Consider the following 17,457-nt stretch of genomic DNA (forward strand, 5'->3'; position numbering starts at 1 on the left):
TTGATTTAAGGTTTGAATATTTACAATGTACAACTTCAAATGCATTGTACAGTCGCCTATAGTGAGATGTAAGATGTGAGATATAGCTGTGTACCTTAGGTGAGTGACCTTTCTTAGCTTTTCTTAGCTTTTCTAACCGATCGGGTTGTTTGAAAATGTGTTTTGGGAGCTTGAGTTGTGTTTCTTAAAAATGTGTCCTGTTTAGGTTTGAATAATGACAACTTTAAGTGATTACAAGTACATTTGGTCAGTGAGATTTGAGATGTGAGATATAATTGTATACCTTTAGGTGACCTTTCCTAGCTTGATAAGTGATATACATGAACAGTGTATACATTACTACCAAGGTCGTGACATCATAATACCAAGAAGTCTGCATTACCATGGCCCAATTTTATAGCGCTGCTAAGCACAATTTGCTTAGCATGAAATTTCTTCCTTGATAAAAACAGGATTACCAACCATATTTCCATTTGTTGCATATTTGCTTGTTACTTGTATTCAGCTGTTGTTTGTTTATCCTCAAAACCACATGGAAATTTGGCCCCAGTTGTCAATTCTGTTGGTTCAAGCAGTTTCTCTTGTTGTGTAAACTTAGTTCTAAAGGATTCTTAGATTTTACTGACAATAATTTTGTTGATCTTTGTCATTCCTGAGCTGAAACAATATCCTGGGGGTTCAGGCTGTAGGATGTAAAGGTGTTCTATTAGAAACTATTTCATACACGTTCAAACTCCTCACTGATGTAGAGTACATGTATGCCTTCATGTAGTAATTGTAGTTATTCAGTTACTTCTTTATTTGAAACCAGCAGTGCAACGCTTTCCCAACCCTCTACTTTACAAAAATACCAATTCCTTCAGGCCTTGAATTTCATCTTTGAGAGAGCAAGTCCATTTTTAATTTTGCAAAGGGAATTTCTATTGGGGAAACCAATAGCCTATGTGCACTTCCTAGCCAGGACCTAAACAAATCATACGAACATAATTGGCATGGATGACAATGACATAAACATGCTGCTGTTAATATTCTTGGAGAGAAGTGAATTGTCAATCATTTCACATGATGAACAGTAGGAAACAACTGAATGTCATGAATGGACTTGCAAAAAATTACCAACAGATTTCTAAATCTCTACTTTCCCTAGTACAGAATTTATACTATTTATGGATCAGTCAGGGAGTAAAAATTACATTTTGTCAAATTGGTATTCAATGTTCTTTGAGACACATTCATCAAGCAGTCTTAGAGAGACAAGGAACCACTTTTGTAAATTTATCTACCAAGCATAAATTAGCATTGGGAACCAGTCATCCTACATTCCATGTAGGCCCTACATTGGTTAATCCATTTCTGCTTAGCAAACCTTGAATACACTTAGCGAATACCTGTTTGGCTCAGAGGAGTTAGTTCCAAAGCTGTGCTGGTTTGTGTATCAATCACTTTGGTCTGATATGCAATAAAATTCTCATAATGGTATCTAAGGAATGCGACGGCGAGGGCTTATCAGAAATGATAATAAACGTGACAAGTTGAAAGATCAGGGACTATTTATTCCATTACTAGCTGGAAGTCAACATTACTCAAGTGCTAAAAGTGAAAGGTCACCAACCCCCCCCCCCCCAAAAAAAAAAAAAACGACCCCAAAACCAAAACATTATCCGTTGGTACACATTTCATGGGTAAGAGATCATGACACTTGAACAGCTCTCATGATCTCGTAAAATCTGTTGGGCTTTGGTCATAAAATGTAACTGCCGATTAACTCGTTCTTGCTGCCAGAAATTGGTCCAATATTCTCGTGGGAAAGGGCTGGCTGTTTTTTAGTTTTGAACACTTAGTCTAAACTTCTTGCTGTACAAGAGTTACCCAAATTATGTGTTATTTAGTTGTGGATGTAAACTGTATCCCCGTTGACCTGTTTTTGTGTGAACTTTAGAACTACACTGTAGGCTACATGTAAGCCCACAAACATTCTACTGCATTGAGAATTAGAAAAATGTGCCCCCCCCCCCCCCAAAGAAGTAGTTTAACAACAAGAAACAAATAAACTACACAAGATTAATTTTAATTGTCAACTGTAGTAAAAAAAAAAAAAAAAAAAAAATATCTGAATACAAAATAAAATTTAAAAAACAAATAAATTCACGCCTAAACGAAAATTTATTCATAGTTCTCCTCCTTAGTTATAAAACTTTTGTTCAATCTATTTTTGTCGCCTTAGGTTTTAACAAACAACTGTGCACACATGATAGACAGTGAAAGCAGGTGAAAATACACTGTAAATGTTCTGTATTATTACACAAGTAACACTATGTACACAGCTATATTTTACAGTGTTTCTTGTGTATGTCATCAGTGTGTTTATTATGCAATTTTTGTACTAAATTCACTGAGCTGCTAAGCAGGAATTAGCTGCTTAGCTGAATATTATTCTCCACCAAGTCAGTGTGGGGTCAGACAAAAGTTACCTGCTGTTTGTTCAGTTTTAGGGACCTACATGTATGAATGATATCAAGAGAAATTTGTCTGTGCTGTACAACTTTTATGTTCTGAAACATCTTAAAAAAATTGTTTGCCTTGATTTTCAGCCATCCCTGAAAATAACTGCTGGAGTTGACGACCAAAACCTTGGATCTCTTATTCATTATGGTTCACTGACACCAACTCCTGAAGCTAAAGCTTCATGTCCTTGTTAACTATCCCCGTCAGTAGATTTCTCCCTTACTGCATCCCCCAGGACCTTCCTCTATAGGACCTGATGCTGTGTCGTCCCTCATCCCTCCAGCTTTGCGTCTCTTCTTCATTCCTTTGCGCCATGTCCCCGAATCTGGCATTTAATTTCCCTCACTTCGGATCAGATCCAGTTTCAGCCTTGTGGCTCAACAGGGTTCTCTCTGGTCTTGAAATTCATTTTGAGTTTGGGTTTTGCTTCTCCGTCCGGCCATCCGTCTGTCCGGCGCTGTGTATGAAGTTATTATAAAAAATCACAACTTGACGGGACGCATGTGGTTTTGTTTTGTAATGCTGTAAGGTGTGATTCTGGTCATGACATAGGTGGGGACTTTCTTAAAGGCCCATATTTGTGCATGTATACTTGATCAGGGCCAATTCAAAAGAATTTCTTTCAATTGGTCCTTGGTTTCTGCTTTTGATTGTACATGATACATGTAGTTTGATACTCAGTTGAGAGAAGAAGGTTGAATATAGTAATAATTTGCGTATTTTTAAAGTTTTACGGCCTGTGAATGTGTATACAAATGTTTCCTGAAAAAAAAATCTCTGAAATTTTTCAAAATAAAAAAATACTAATGATCACAAAACGATTCAGATTCTTCATGTCCCTGAATTATTTGTATACAACGATAAGTTTCATATAGTTATTTTGTAGAATGTTGGGGTAAAACTTTGTGTTATGCGCCTTTTTTTTTTCTTTTTCAAAACAAGTACGTGTAAGTGATAAAATTGTGCAGTAGAAATGACCATTCAGCTCTGGTAGAAACTTTCATCACTCCTACATGGATATATCAAACTATATCAAGCACCCAAACTGAGGATGATAAAAAATTAGATTTGAATAACAATTTATATATTTTTGAGAGGTATACTTTTATATATATACTATTTTCTGATTACTGCATTTTATGAAAACATAAAATAAGTCTTATATAAACAGGAAATGATCTGGAGATTTCTGTCTTTCTAGGTTATGCCTTGTTATTCCATTAACTTCCTAAGCATTGCATGCTGTTGTTTTGCCAGTAGGGGTCCAAACTAAAATTGGCTCTCGCATTCTTCACCCATTGAGGTGCCAGTGGGAGTAAATTGTGAAGCGCGTGCCGGTCAATCCATGGCAGAATATTATTGTACTTGACATTCTGTTAAGGGATCGGCTTCTTGGTCAGAGGCCACGATCAGACTTTTAAGTATAATAATTGGCTAAACACTAGGATGATTTCGCTTAGCAGAAATAGAAAACAGTGCCTACAGTTGCTAAGATGTTATTTAGATGTACTTTCATGTTGTGACTGGTTCCATACGTTTTGGCTGAGTTAATTGTTCTCAAAGCATTATTTAATTCTGCTGAGCAGCTAATCCATTTAGGAGAGTCATGTTTTAGACTTGAACCTAAAAGCTGCTCTGTTTTAGAAAAGACTTCACCACCAGAGAGTTCCGACACCAGCTACTGAACACTATCAATTGGGTATAAAATAGTTAATTGCCTGGCTTTTCGACCCTAGCAGAGTCTTTCTCTTCAAGTCTTTCTTTGAGAAAGACTCTGCTAGGGTCAAATTGTCAGGCCATTAACTTTGTTTGCATCTATACCATAGGTCCTTTTGGTTGGTAAGCAGTTTGCAACAACTAATTTTATTTTCAGATTTTTTTATCGCGATTATATGTTTTATCTTGCAGTCCACAGAATGGATTCGTGTAAAGGTAGAGGAGATGAACCCAAAGATGACCGACGTTGGCCAAAACCTTGAAGAAGCTCTGCAGCTCCGACAACAGCATAATGAAATGCTCAAACAACTAGCGGTATGTATTCAACCCCCCACCATCCTAAGATTAATAATACTAGGTTCTTATAGAGCGCTTTATCACACCCCTAGGGGCGTATCAAAGCCCTCAGTATTATTTCCTGCAAGGTATGTGGAGCTACGTTTTGAAAGCTACGGTTTGAAAAGATCGAGGACGATTCTACAATCAGTCTGCTTTCCTGAAGAGGTTTTTTGGTGAAACATTAAGGTTTGCTGAGATTGAAAAACAACTTAATCCGACTTTTTGCAGAGGATCTGAAAGTTGTGCTGAAATACAGAGCAGCTTCAAAGTCAAGGTTCTCCGCATATAAGCTAACGTATCTGACCAATACGCCCCGAATGCTTCCTGATACATGCAAATGATTAGGGCCGATACACAACATATTAAATAATAAAAACAATAAAAAACGAAAAAATTACTTATTTATTTATTTTATCATTTAATTTTTGTATTTTGTATTTTTTTTTTTGTAGGGGGGGGGGAGGGTCTTGAGATCAAATTCGCAAAAATTATCAATTATTAATAGATGTCTATACCTCATATGACAGTAAAATTAAACTGTAATTATTCACGATCATCGCAGTCGCCGCCTTTACAGAAGAATGTTTCCAAGGACGAAGATGAGGTTTTGTAATCCCTTTTTCTATCATCATCAAACTGCAAGATGATGCACTACAGTCCTTGTTACCATACCAACAACATTCCTCATTACCACTTTTAGATTAATATGAATGAGAAGTTAATGATTTTTAGGTCACACGGATCTTAATTGCTTGAGCAGTCGCCAAGAAAGTACAGAAAGATTGACCCTGTCAGGAGATATTACAGCTGTGTAAAGACGTCTGATGATTCTTATGTCACTTTCTATGTTGACTGCCTGTAATGCTTCTTCGCTTAACATATTGATTTGAAATCCAGTTGCAAACCCATTGTAAAGGAGTTTCATTCGCATCTTATTTTTGCTGGTTGTTTTTTTGTTTTTTTTTATGGGTTTTTAAGCAAAACTGTTACTGCACTTTGTTGTGCTTGGCAGCCCTGAAATAGAGCGCTGATCTGTGCAAGTAACGTGCAAGCAAAAAGGTTTATTGGTTAAGCTTGAATTTTTTTGTACATGTACATGTATCACAAAATGATTACTGGACCATAAATAATTGTACATGACAAGAATCAAAATGAGAAAAACATTCCTCACAACATGTACTTTAACTTGGGATTTTTTAACAAGCGCACCATGTCATGTAAGAGAAGTTTGACCTCATTTTCTTCATGAGTATGATGTATTTTTTATTACTCACTAAAATGGGAAGGTGTCTATTGGACTTAAAGTCAACATTTTAACATAATTTGGTTTCTGTTCAAGATATTACACAGCGATATATTACTATCAAAATGAAGGGAGCAAAAAACCCAGATTGCCGGACTTGTCCAGCCATGAGTTTACTGGACCGATGCTAAAATCACTTGCGTCGGGCCTGTTGTCCAGTGTAACATTTGAGCCCTGATTGGTGTTGTGCAAAACTTAAACTAATCCTGTCAAGCTGACAAAAACTCTGACCCGAGTCATCCAGGCTGAGCATTTTCTTCGCTGATCTTTTCAAAGAAGACATGTCAACATAATATGTCATCACACTTTGAGATACCCCGCAACAAACCAAACAAGTGACAGGTTTTTTGTTCACATGATGGAGTGACTGTATACAATACAATGTGGTTAAAACTCTTGGAGCATTCATTCACCAGATGGTAACATTATGGGCTGACGTTAGTGCATTTTGAGTTAATTTAAATCATACCACAGTAACACAAAAAGAATTTCATTTGCAAGACATTGAATGATCAGTCAGATGGAGGGTTTTAATGACGAAAATGACTTGCCCTTGGGTGGCCAGCTGAGAATGGTTAAAGGCACTGGACACCTTTGGTAATTGTCAAAGACCAGTAATCTCACTTGGGTTATCCCAACATATGCATAAAATAACAAATCTGTGGAAATTTTTACTCAATTGGTCACCGGAGTGGCAAGAGAATAATGAAAGAAAAAACACCCTTGTTGCACAATGTTGTGTGATTTCAGATGCATAATAAAAGGCTTCTGGTCTGAAGTATTTTAATATTTAAATGAGAAATTACCTCTTTCTGAAAAAAAATACGTCACGGACTCACTTCAGAGGGAGCCGTTTCTTACAATGTTTTATACTATCAACAGCTGTCCATTGCTTGTTACCAAGTAAGTTTTTATGCTAACAATTATTTTGAGTAATAGTGTCCATGTCTTTAAAGCTTGTTGTTTGCAGCACAGTCTTTTTAAGTTTCAATATGAATTCACTGTAAGCTCAGTAATCCCTCAATCTATTAGGCAGATGTTAGGAGAGTGGTCATAGTTTCATGTGAAATATGCGTATCTGCTGCCAATAGAGTGTTGTATTTCAAGATGAACGATTTGATTGAGCGGTTTAGTTTCTGGGTCAAATTGTTGTCGTTTTCAAGTACCACTACAAATGATTTTGTTATAAAACTACAAATGACTGTTCACACGCAGGGCCCCATTTCATAGAGCTGTTTTAAAGCACAAAAAGTACCTAATCACAACAAAATTGTGGTTAACAGAAAAAGGTTACCAGCCAAACTGCCATGTTACATGTACAATTTGTGACTGGTATCCTGCTCATTTCTGCTAAGCAGAAAATACTCCAGCAATATTTTCAGATAAAAGCAGCTTTATGCCAGAGGCAATGGAGGCAGTCACCTCCAAGCCCCTGGGCAATGCCTTGGTGCCCCTTTGAAATTATCTTTTTCTTCATAGAGGTGCCCTTTGCAAATGACCCATTGCATTGCCCTGACAAGAACAAAGTATGAGGCCTGTACCATATTCAACATTTGACCCTTTGAAAGAATGTTAAAATAAACAGTTATGCAAAACCAGACTAAGAATAGCTTGTGGTTTATACAAGTTGAATTGAGCCACAATAAACACAAGATAACAAGATTTTTGCTATTGATCCGGTCTTCTGATAATCTCACACTTTCCCCTCAGGGAACTTGACCAATAAAGTAATTGCATTAAAGGCGCTGGACACTATTGGTAATTGTCACACTATTGGTAATTGTCAAAGACCAGTCTTCTCACTTGGTGTATCTCAACATATGCATAAAATAACAAACCTGTGAAAATTTGAGCTCAATTTGTCGTAAAAGTTGCGAGATAATAATGAAAGAAAAAACACCCTTGTCACACGAAGTTGTGTGCTTTCAGATGCTTGATTTCAAGACCTCAAAATCTAATTATGAGGTTTCAAAATCAAATTCCGGGAAAATGACTTCTTTCTCGAAAACTACGTTACTTCAGAGGGAGCCGTTTCTCACAATGTTTTATACTTTCAACAGCTCCCTATTAGGCCTGCTCGTCACAAAGTAAGGTTTTTATGCTTATAATTATTTTGAGTAATTACCAATAGTGTCCACTGCCTTTGAGGAAGCTTTCCATTCTGTCAAGCATACCTTAGAAAAAATAGAACGAAAACCTGCTGATGATAAATCATAAAAGAGGAGAAGGCAAGCCAGAATCTTTGAAAGCGAAACGGTGGTGATAAATTAATCTCTCGTATCCTGTGATCCTTCAGTTACAATTATAGAAAGCTATTTGGGCAGTAGATCATGTCCGTAGCTCTCTCAGGTTCCAGCCGATGCTGAAGTTTAAAACTGATGCCGTTGGAATGTAAAGCATTTCCCATTGGCTAGGAATGCTTGGACGGTTTGTTTTCAAAGCGCACCACTGAGAGAAACTGGGTTTCAGCAAGATTCATCCGCTAAAAATGCTGCACGGGATAAAAATACACGGGGTTAAAGAGATGGTGGAGGTTCTGAAGATGTTGGTTAGATATAAATGAACAAAACTTCAGACTTTTGACATTATATAGTTTCCATGCGTTACAAGGGGAAATAAAATGCTATGCTCAAAATATACCAGATTATAAGTTTGGGGTTTGTTTGTCAGAAAAGAAAATGACAAAACTGTTTTGAATCCCAAAAAGGGTTGTTTTGACTAGTGTTAGCAAACAAACATTTATTTTAGTGTTGTTACAGTTTTGCTTCTTTTCCAAACTTTCCTTGATTCCAGGAAAATCAGATTACAAATATTTGCAAGTTTTTTAAAGATGAATAAATTGATGCAGAAATATATTTTGGTGGAAAGTTCCACTGGTTGCAGGACATAGTTAAAATGTTGAACTTTTTTCATAGTAAATTCTACTTTTCAATCTGTTTTATTATAATTAGATTGGGTATTTATACCAACCAACCGTTTGAAATGTGTTCACCTTCAAGAATTTTGAGTATAGATTTGGTTGTTTGAGGAATAAAATAAATAAATAATAATTGTATGCTGAACATTTTGAACATAAGCACGTCCAATGAAACGGTTTCTTGCATACATGTTTAATAGATGTAATAATGTATACTGCGTGCTTTCTGCTGGAAAATTAATCAGAGTATGTGTACGTATGCTATAAACTGAGTTACATGTTGTGTACAATATATGTTTTCTGTCACAAACTTACCTTTAAGCAAGCTTGAGCAGGACCAAAGCATGTGATGTGAATGCACTAAGATGTATCAAATGATTCCCTCGTGTCCCTTCACAGTTGTTTTTATAAAACATTTTCCGCCTTTGGTTGTTGATTTTAAAAAGACATACGATAGAAGGCGCCAGGATTCTTATTGACTTAAAAGATTTAATTTAGTGCTGGCGTTATAGCAAAGGGTTGGCAGGAAGCTGCATGCCAAAATGGCTGTCATGGCCAGGCCAAATTTTATGACATTGTTTACCATATTATTTTAGCCGAATAACCATGGTCCTCCATTTCAGGGATGAGATTCATTAGACTTTTGCTGGAATTCAGACTTTCCGACTGTAAAAAAATGTCTTTTGTTGTCAGTTCAGACTTAAAAAAAAACTCTTTTCTTTTGGCAAGTTGACCTTTAAATTAACAACAGAGACGGGCGAGTCAAACATCTTTTGCAATAAAAATGAGGGGTAAGGTGGTAGCAACAACACCAATGGATGACTATGGATGTTTTCATTTTTTGAGCACTGACATTGACACTTAAAATAAATTAATATTGATTGGCATACTACTATAGCAGTCGGAAGTTATCGTTTTATGTTTATAAAGTCCCAAGCATTTCAACAAATGACTCTGACATGAGCTGTGTATCTTATACATACATACATACAACTAAATATTTATAAAGCGCCTTTACATCAAGATCAAAGCGCTGGAAAGAGCAAGACCAATGGAACTATAAATACAACAAATTACATCTGATACAAGTGAGTTTTGAGAGATTTTTTGAATAAAGGCAAAGAGTTACAATTTCTGATGCGTACTGGGAGGTTGTTCAATATTCACGGAGCAATAATAAAGGAGAACGTCCGGTTGTGAGCAGATGAGAGTGTTCTGATGGTTGGGTGTTTGGTTAGGCGTGTGTTGTCAGAAGCTGATCGCAAGCTTGAGCGTGGCGGTTGGTAGAGAGCAAGGCAAGATGATAAGTAGCCTGGTGCTATTCCTTGAAGACATTTAAACACAGTAACTAAAACTTTGAAAGTTACTCTCTCTTTTATTCTGATGTCAAACCAAAACTATGGATTTTTACTTAAAAAATTATTTATTTTTTTCTATACAATTTCGTCATAGGTGTGGTATGCAGTGGGAGGTTTCTCAAGTAAAATCCAACCCAACTATGATCGAGTTTATTGCATCGTTACCACTAACTACCTGAGCTCTCTGGCCCTTGGGCTACTCATAAATTATTACAAATCACACTCTCACAAATCAAACATGAAATGTTCAATGTCTAATGGACTGATTCTATCTGCTAAAGTAACGGCAAGAAAGCAAAACTTAAATATCTTGCAAGTTTCTTCTCTGCCTTTGATTGAGCAACCTTATGACCTTAGGGTTGGGTTGATTGAGAATTGGCAAAACGCACATTGCTTTATTGTCTTAAGGAGAAATTTTTTGGTATGTACAGTATGTACATGTACAGTATGTACATGTCAGCAGTTGCATGTCAGGTAGAATAACAAAGCAGTTAAAAAGACAATGCCACAACGCATACTTTTGGGTGAAAACTTCAAGCCCCACATTGAGATTTTTTTATGTTGTATCGTAAAACTGTTGCTTTCCATCTTAATGCCAAAAATCATACTTTTGGTTGACATTTTCAACACGCTCACAATATTGGTTTAGCTCTTATGAATTTTTGTTGTATGAACTGTGTAATGAAACTGTTTAAAAGTCTTCCATCTTATAGCGTCAAAATACATACTTTTAGTGTCCTTAGAAGTTAGTTTTAAAAACACTAAACACTAACAAAACCATTTTGCCTCTATGATGCATACCCAGAAAGTAAAGTACTCTTTTTCCAGTGGAGATGGGTTTTCACACAGTGATAAACTTGTAACGTTTGTTAGCTGTGAAATATTACAGAAAAAGGGAAAGGATATCATAGAGAAGAAATTCCAGGGTGACATAGAGAGCCAAAAGTAACACAATGAGTGCAAGTTTGGTAACCACTCGGGAATTAACTCTAAACATAGAAACTGAAACTAACAGGAAGATGGATGGAAATTGGTCCTTTTGGGATTTCACCTGGTCATTAATAATCACTGAAGCCTTCCTCCTGGGCCATAAATATCGACTAGAAAGTATTCCCTTAAGATCCATCTAGATTTAGGCTTGGTAATCCCCTCGGTTTTGGTATCCTGAAAAAAAAAAATGTACCAAAAATGTAATAACCAGAATAAGGTTACCAGCCAAACTACTGTGTCACATGTGCCATGTGTGACTGGTACTCTGCTAATTTTTGTTAAGCAGAAACTAGTGTTAAGCAATATTTTCTGCTCCAGCAGAATTTGTAGTAGGCCTCCATACACGTATTTGTGTTCAATAAATCTGACACATTGTATGCGAACAAGTTTACACTCGACACGCTCTGACAGCTACCCACCTGTTACTCCAAACACACTAATACATTTCAAGAATTCGATACAGGTCCAAGGGCATGCAGGTCGGGTCAAGAGAATAGTCATTATGTCTGAGAGAATGATTGTCTACACTTTATCACAATCTCTGAGTTTGGATAAGTCGGTGACCTCTTTATCTGTAGTAGACCCTTCACAATGCTGAAGGGACTGAGAATTGATAAACCAGTCTGGGTTATGCTGAGAATTTTTTTGTGTTCAATCTGCTGGGGTCATGGGTGTCTAATTGGCATAGATGTGGCATCACATGCAAACATGTAGACTCGGTTCAAAAGCAAGTTTTGTTGTAGTCTTTAAGTCAAGACGGTAATTGTTAAGGGCGGTGCAGTTGGAGCGCGGTGAAGTTACGGGGACGGTACACACACCCTCGATCCCAGTATGTGTGTGTGAGTCAGTCGCAATTATGCGCTACCTACGACCATTGCATGTGTATAATGCACTGTGACTGTTGCATGAACGGCAGACAAATAGGCAGCGCCTAACGACTTGTCATCAAGTCTAGTTTTGTTGTGGTTTTGAACATGCACGCACATGCTCAGTATTGGGCGCATAGGTCTGAGCATGTGCATTACTTGCAAGAACTATGAAAAAGGACCGTCCAAAAGTCTCCCATTAACAGCATAGCTTAGAGAAGGAAGTCCAAGAAAATTTTCATACTGAAAGAAATCTTGATGTTTTAAATATTCTGAACATTCATTTGGCTTTAACAAACTTGATAAATGGTACATATACAACTTGTTTTTTTTCCCAGCAGGCTTACAAAACTCTAACTATGTTAAGCGTGTGTCATTAAATGACAGACAAAGCTGTCATGAATTCAATGATACCACATAGGCAATTGGAGATATGTTGACTTTTACTCTGTACAAAAATAAAAATTTGTTTACGGATTTCGTCCCAGAACCATGTAGGGTTGTTGTACACAGGTGATGAAAGAAGAAACTTTTAGATGTTGATGTAAAGTGAGAGTTATTTTTTGTCAGATAAAGGATTGCCGCAAGTAGACCTTGTACATTTTTATAACCGTTGGTTTTGGAATGTAGCTTCCCTGAGAACTTTATCAGAAGTAATGTGTGGAGACTCATAAAGATGTTCAGTAGCAAGTAAAACAAGTTTATGGAGTTGTTTTTGCTGTTGCTCATGTTGGTGAATTGGAAGCTTTGCATGGAGGATATGTTCTATAAATGAGAAAATATAATTAACTGTTGCAAACAACTTACCAACCGAAAGACTGGTGGTATAGATGCAAAAAATAGTCAAAGGCCTGGTGTTTAAACACTCTGCAAGGGTCGAAACGTCAGGCCATGTAGTCTCCTTGGGAGATTTTTTTTATCTCGGGGAAGAGCCAGTGAGTTGACATCTATCTCAATTTTACAAGTGTTGTGCTGTTTTTATAGTTCTTTGTGTATTTTTCTTTTTTTCCCCATCTTATATATTATTATTCTAAATTTAACATTTGTTTTTATTATTATCCTCACCCCCCCCCTTTTTTGAGAAGGAATGTTGGCGGTTGACGTACATGTAGGGTACCCTGTAAACTGTCCAGGCTCAGAAATTCAATCATGTTGGAGCAGAATCAATTCTTCCTGAGAAATGTTGGTTTATATTGGGATGGGCTGGTTGGTCGATGGAGGGTAGTCTCACATCATTTTCTGGCCCAGAACTTCCTATTTCCGTGAAATATAAGCCTGCATTTTGAAATTGACATCCCCCTTGTTGTCTTTGACAGGCCAAGCAGCAGCATGTGAATAGCTTGCTAACCCAAGCAGACTTCTTAGTGTCCACCCAGCAATTCTATGAAGATGTCTACGAGGCCATGGCTCAGTCCCTGGGTGAGGCTTGGAAGGATCTTAATCTACAGCTAGAGGAGAGGAGACAACTCTTAGATCAGGCTGTGGCCTTCCATCAAAATGCTGCAGAGGTAACGGTCTTTCTCTTTATTATTAAAGGTATAATATAGGATTGGTAGAGCTGACAAAATTTGTGGGCTTAATCCAGGAGAAAATGGTGAACAATCTTGCCTAATTTTTAGTATGCAAACACATTGTCTCTGTTTCTGTCAGCTGTTTCTCAACTATGATTTTATTTCAGGGGAAAATATTTCACAGATAAAATGATTTTAGTATGAACTTCATAATCAGTAAGCTTTCAAAGTAAAACTAAACAATGATGTTTTTTTAACCTACCAATCCTGTACAATACCTTCAGTTCTATTATTGGCGCTTGCACTCGTGGATAACACTAAATTAAGTTTAGTAAAAATAAAAAATAAACTTTCTTTGTAAATACAGTGATGTTTCAAACAAAAAAAACATAAAATTAACACTGATCATGGTCCTTTCCTCTCAATGAAACTAAATTCACATTTTTGAACCTCGCTTTCTCCCGTAGTTTTCCGACAAACTTGACAAGGCCAACGCTTTGTTCCGCAACCCAGACCTTCCTGATAGTATACCAGCTGCAGACAAACTCATGCAGGATCATCATGAGGCCAGAAAAGGTATGTGCAAGTTTAGTTCAAATTGAACACCCTAAAGGAAAAAAAAATGAACAGAATGTGTGTAAAATTTTATTATTTGCCTGACATTTCAACCCTAGCAGAGTCTTTCTCGAAAGCTAAACATTTTTTAACCAATATAATGTTGTCCAGGAAAGTAAAAGTTTGAACAAAATCTAGTAGTGAATCCTTTAAAAAGTAACAGTAAAATCAGTTTCAATATTTGTGAAGTTTTACAGTTGTGTTTTTGAAGCAATGCTTACTCATACATGAATTTACACATGAAAGTGTTGAGTAAGAATCAAAGTAGCTGAAAACCCAAAACATCTAGGCCCAATTTCACAGAGATGCTTAAGCAGAAAATATTGCTTAACAGTTGTCTGCTAAGCAGAAATGGGCAGGGTACCAGTCACAAATTTCACATAGTGACATAGTAGTTTGGCTGGTAACCTTGTTCTGCTTAGAAAAACTTGTTTGTGTGTATCTGCATTTTGTGCTTTTAAGCAGCTCTATAAAATTGGGCTCCAATCATATTCGAGATACAAAATGTAAAAATGTCTCATTTCTCAAACTTTGCCAGATGTCTTGACCGCCTCTATGCATACCATGAACCTGGGCAAGGATCTCGTGGAACACCTCCATGAGATGAGTAAAGACGCCTCCCCAGGAGACAAGGCAGCCACCAAGGACTCCTCCCTAGGCATCCAGAATGTCTTGGAGGATCTACAGGAGAGACGGAAGGGTCTGGAGGAACTCTGGAATAAACAGAGGAGGCGGCTGGAGCAGTACATCGCTCTGAGCGAGATTGACCAGGAGGTTAATCAGGTACTCAATCAGTGTTTTTGTTTGTTTGACGTAGCAGGTATTTGGTTCCGTATGATGATAGAATAGACTAGTTGAAACGTTAGGACTGAACTTAACTCACTCATAGATGGTGAAGATAATTACGGGATGTCTCCCAATTTACAAATCGCAAGAAGAAGTCACACCACCGATGTACTCCACAGTAGTAGATATATAGCGGAAACAAGTTCTTTCAGAACTAAGTAGGACAATAAGCAGTGTTTTAAGCACTGTATACTTAGTACGTATGTGATTCACCAATAGGGATTCGAACCCAACACGATGGGCCAACACTGTTACGTATGTGTAGTTGGAATGCTCTCTCTAGTTCTATTATACAACTCAAGGCACACAACCAAATTTGTACTCGGCATGTTTAATCCAGTCTGTGTGTCCCATAATTCTGCCTCAGATCTCGGATTGGTTCAAGACGAGGGGAGAGGAGTATCTAAAGAGAAAGGACGTAGGGGAGGATGCACCGTCGACTGAGCGGCTCTTGAAGGAACACCTCAACTTTGAGACATCTGCACAGGTGAGTTGACATTTCAGTTTTTGAAACTAAAGCCTTGTTGCTCTTGCAGACATTTGTTGATATTTTCTGCAGACGCTCAAAAACAGAAAAAAAAAATAGTAAAAAAATAGATTTTTTGCAAAATCAAATAACAATAATAATAGTGGCTCCTTATATAGAGCTCATAAAAAGAGTAGGTGTCCTAATTCATCGTAGTCCCCCACACCTTGCAGGAAAATACTGAACGTTGAAGCGCCTTGAGTGTCACTGAGTTTATTATTAATAATAATTTGCCTGTCCTCACATTAATTTTGTTGTGGCTATTACCCTGGACAGGACATGCAAAACAACGTGCATCGCTTACGACAGACCGCTGAGCAGATCTCTCACTCCAATCCTGAGCATACAGACCACCTCCGCAGCCAGACGAGGGCCATTGAGACGCTCTGTGATGACTACATGCGCCGTCTGGCCAACAGAGGGCGCTTACTACAGGCCACTTTGGACTTCTACAAGAACGCTGAACTTGTGAGTTTTTAGTTTTTTTTCCAAATGTTAAATAATAAACTGGCACCCCAAACAAAGCTATTGACAAAAAAAGGAAACCACAAACATAGGGCTAGAAACAGAGGTCGTTTGTTTAAATCCTGCTCTTATAAATTTTTCTTTGTTCGACCCAAAAATTTATTCTAAATTTTTCCTCTAAGACTAGATTAATTAAAAAATTATTGGATTTGTCAACAATGCTTTCTTTTTCTGATTTCAGTGTTATCAAACATTGGTGTAGGGGATAAACACAAACCTTGGATAAGTTCTTACAGTAAACATATTAAATCAAGTGAAGACCTGGCTCACTCTTTTTTTTTCTCAAAGGGAATTTTATTTTGCTAAATCACCTCTTTCAAATAATTCAAAATTTGTCTATTTTTTATTTTTATTTCAGGCCCAGACTTACCTATCCCAGGTTGAGATTCAGCTGAGCCCGGGTAAGCTTCCAGATGAGCCACACAGTAAAGCAGCACGCTTTGCCCAGCTCGGTAACGCAGTGGCTGAGATATCGGAACCAGTCATCCAGGAAGGTCATACGCTTCTGGAAAGGGTCGGCAAAGGGGTTCCCGGGTCAAAGGCCATCAAGGACAAAGTGGATCTGCTTGAGGTAGGTTTTATTGGTTTTAATCTGTTGACCAAATTACTTATAAATACCCATGACAAATTGAATTGCACTTAAGAGAAACGTGTCCTCCCCAAATAACTATTCAACAATGAAAGGAACATTACAGAATTGGTTTTTGCTAACCAAACAGTTGCTGTTAGTGTAAGTACTACATGTATATGTAATACACCCTATACATAAACTGAGAAACCTGTAGAAGTTTGAGATCGATTGGCCATCTGGGTCACGAGAAAATAGTGAAAAACTGATAACCCATTTTTGCATGACATCGATGCAAAAAGAAAAATGAATAAAACGCTCACTGAGTGATAAACTCCAAACATGAAATAAGATTATTTGTTTCTCAACAAATATGACATAAATATTTGCAAGTGATTCTAGCAGAATTGAACTGCCGCGAATTATTCATTGTGACGTCAACATACGCTTCACATTCGCAGGAAGTATGAACCAGGCTTAACAGTCCAAATTAAACACGAATAAATAAATATTAAAGAATCAAGAACTTCTGCAATAAAAAGGCTATTTTTGTTTTGCATTCATTCAGTCTCAGTCCGAGCATCTGCAGTCAGAATGCAGCCCGGAGGCCCAGCATCGTTCCTCACTCCAGGTCACCTTTGATGAGAACTACGCCGTCATCGTTAAGTGGCTGGTCAATGTGGCCGATACCTTCCTATCGGCCTGTACTGACATGGGCGATCAGCTCCAGACCAGTATGGACTTTCAGGACGGTCACCAGAGGCTCATGAATGATATACTGGTAGGTCAAGAGAGGTCGTTGGGAAAAGTGAATAATTGGGTTAATTTTTTTTGTCTGTCTATTTTTAATTTTTAAAGTCATTTATATAATC

At 37.4% G+C, this 17,457-nt stretch overlaps 1 protein-coding gene across 24 annotated transcripts in view; it reads left to right on the forward strand.

Moving 5' to 3' along the window:
- The window catches only part of LOC139940146 (titin-like), a 235,669-nt gene that overhangs the window by 47,906 nt on the left and 170,306 nt on the right, over nucleotides 1–17,457 (forward strand). For all 24 annotated transcript variants that reach the window (XM_071936406.1, XM_071936421.1, XM_071936416.1 and 21 more), the window contains 8 exons: nucleotides 4,414–4,536; nucleotides 13,311–13,502; nucleotides 13,973–14,081; nucleotides 14,659–14,903; nucleotides 15,334–15,453; nucleotides 15,769–15,960; nucleotides 16,376–16,588; nucleotides 17,154–17,366. In XM_071936406.1, coding sequence (XP_071792507.1) covers nucleotides 4,414–4,536; nucleotides 13,311–13,502; nucleotides 13,973–14,081; nucleotides 14,659–14,903; nucleotides 15,334–15,453; nucleotides 15,769–15,960; nucleotides 16,376–16,588; nucleotides 17,154–17,366 — 1,407 coding nt within the window. The remainder of the gene's footprint in view (nucleotides 1–4,413; nucleotides 4,537–13,310; nucleotides 13,503–13,972; nucleotides 14,082–14,658; nucleotides 14,904–15,333; nucleotides 15,454–15,768; nucleotides 15,961–16,375; nucleotides 16,589–17,153; nucleotides 17,367–17,457) is intronic.

Source organism: Asterias amurensis, chromosome 7 (genome assembly GCF_032118995.1).
Source record: "Asterias amurensis chromosome 7, ASM3211899v1".
NCBI classification, from domain to species: Eukaryota; Metazoa; Echinodermata; class Asteroidea; order Forcipulatida; family Asteriidae; genus Asterias; species Asterias amurensis.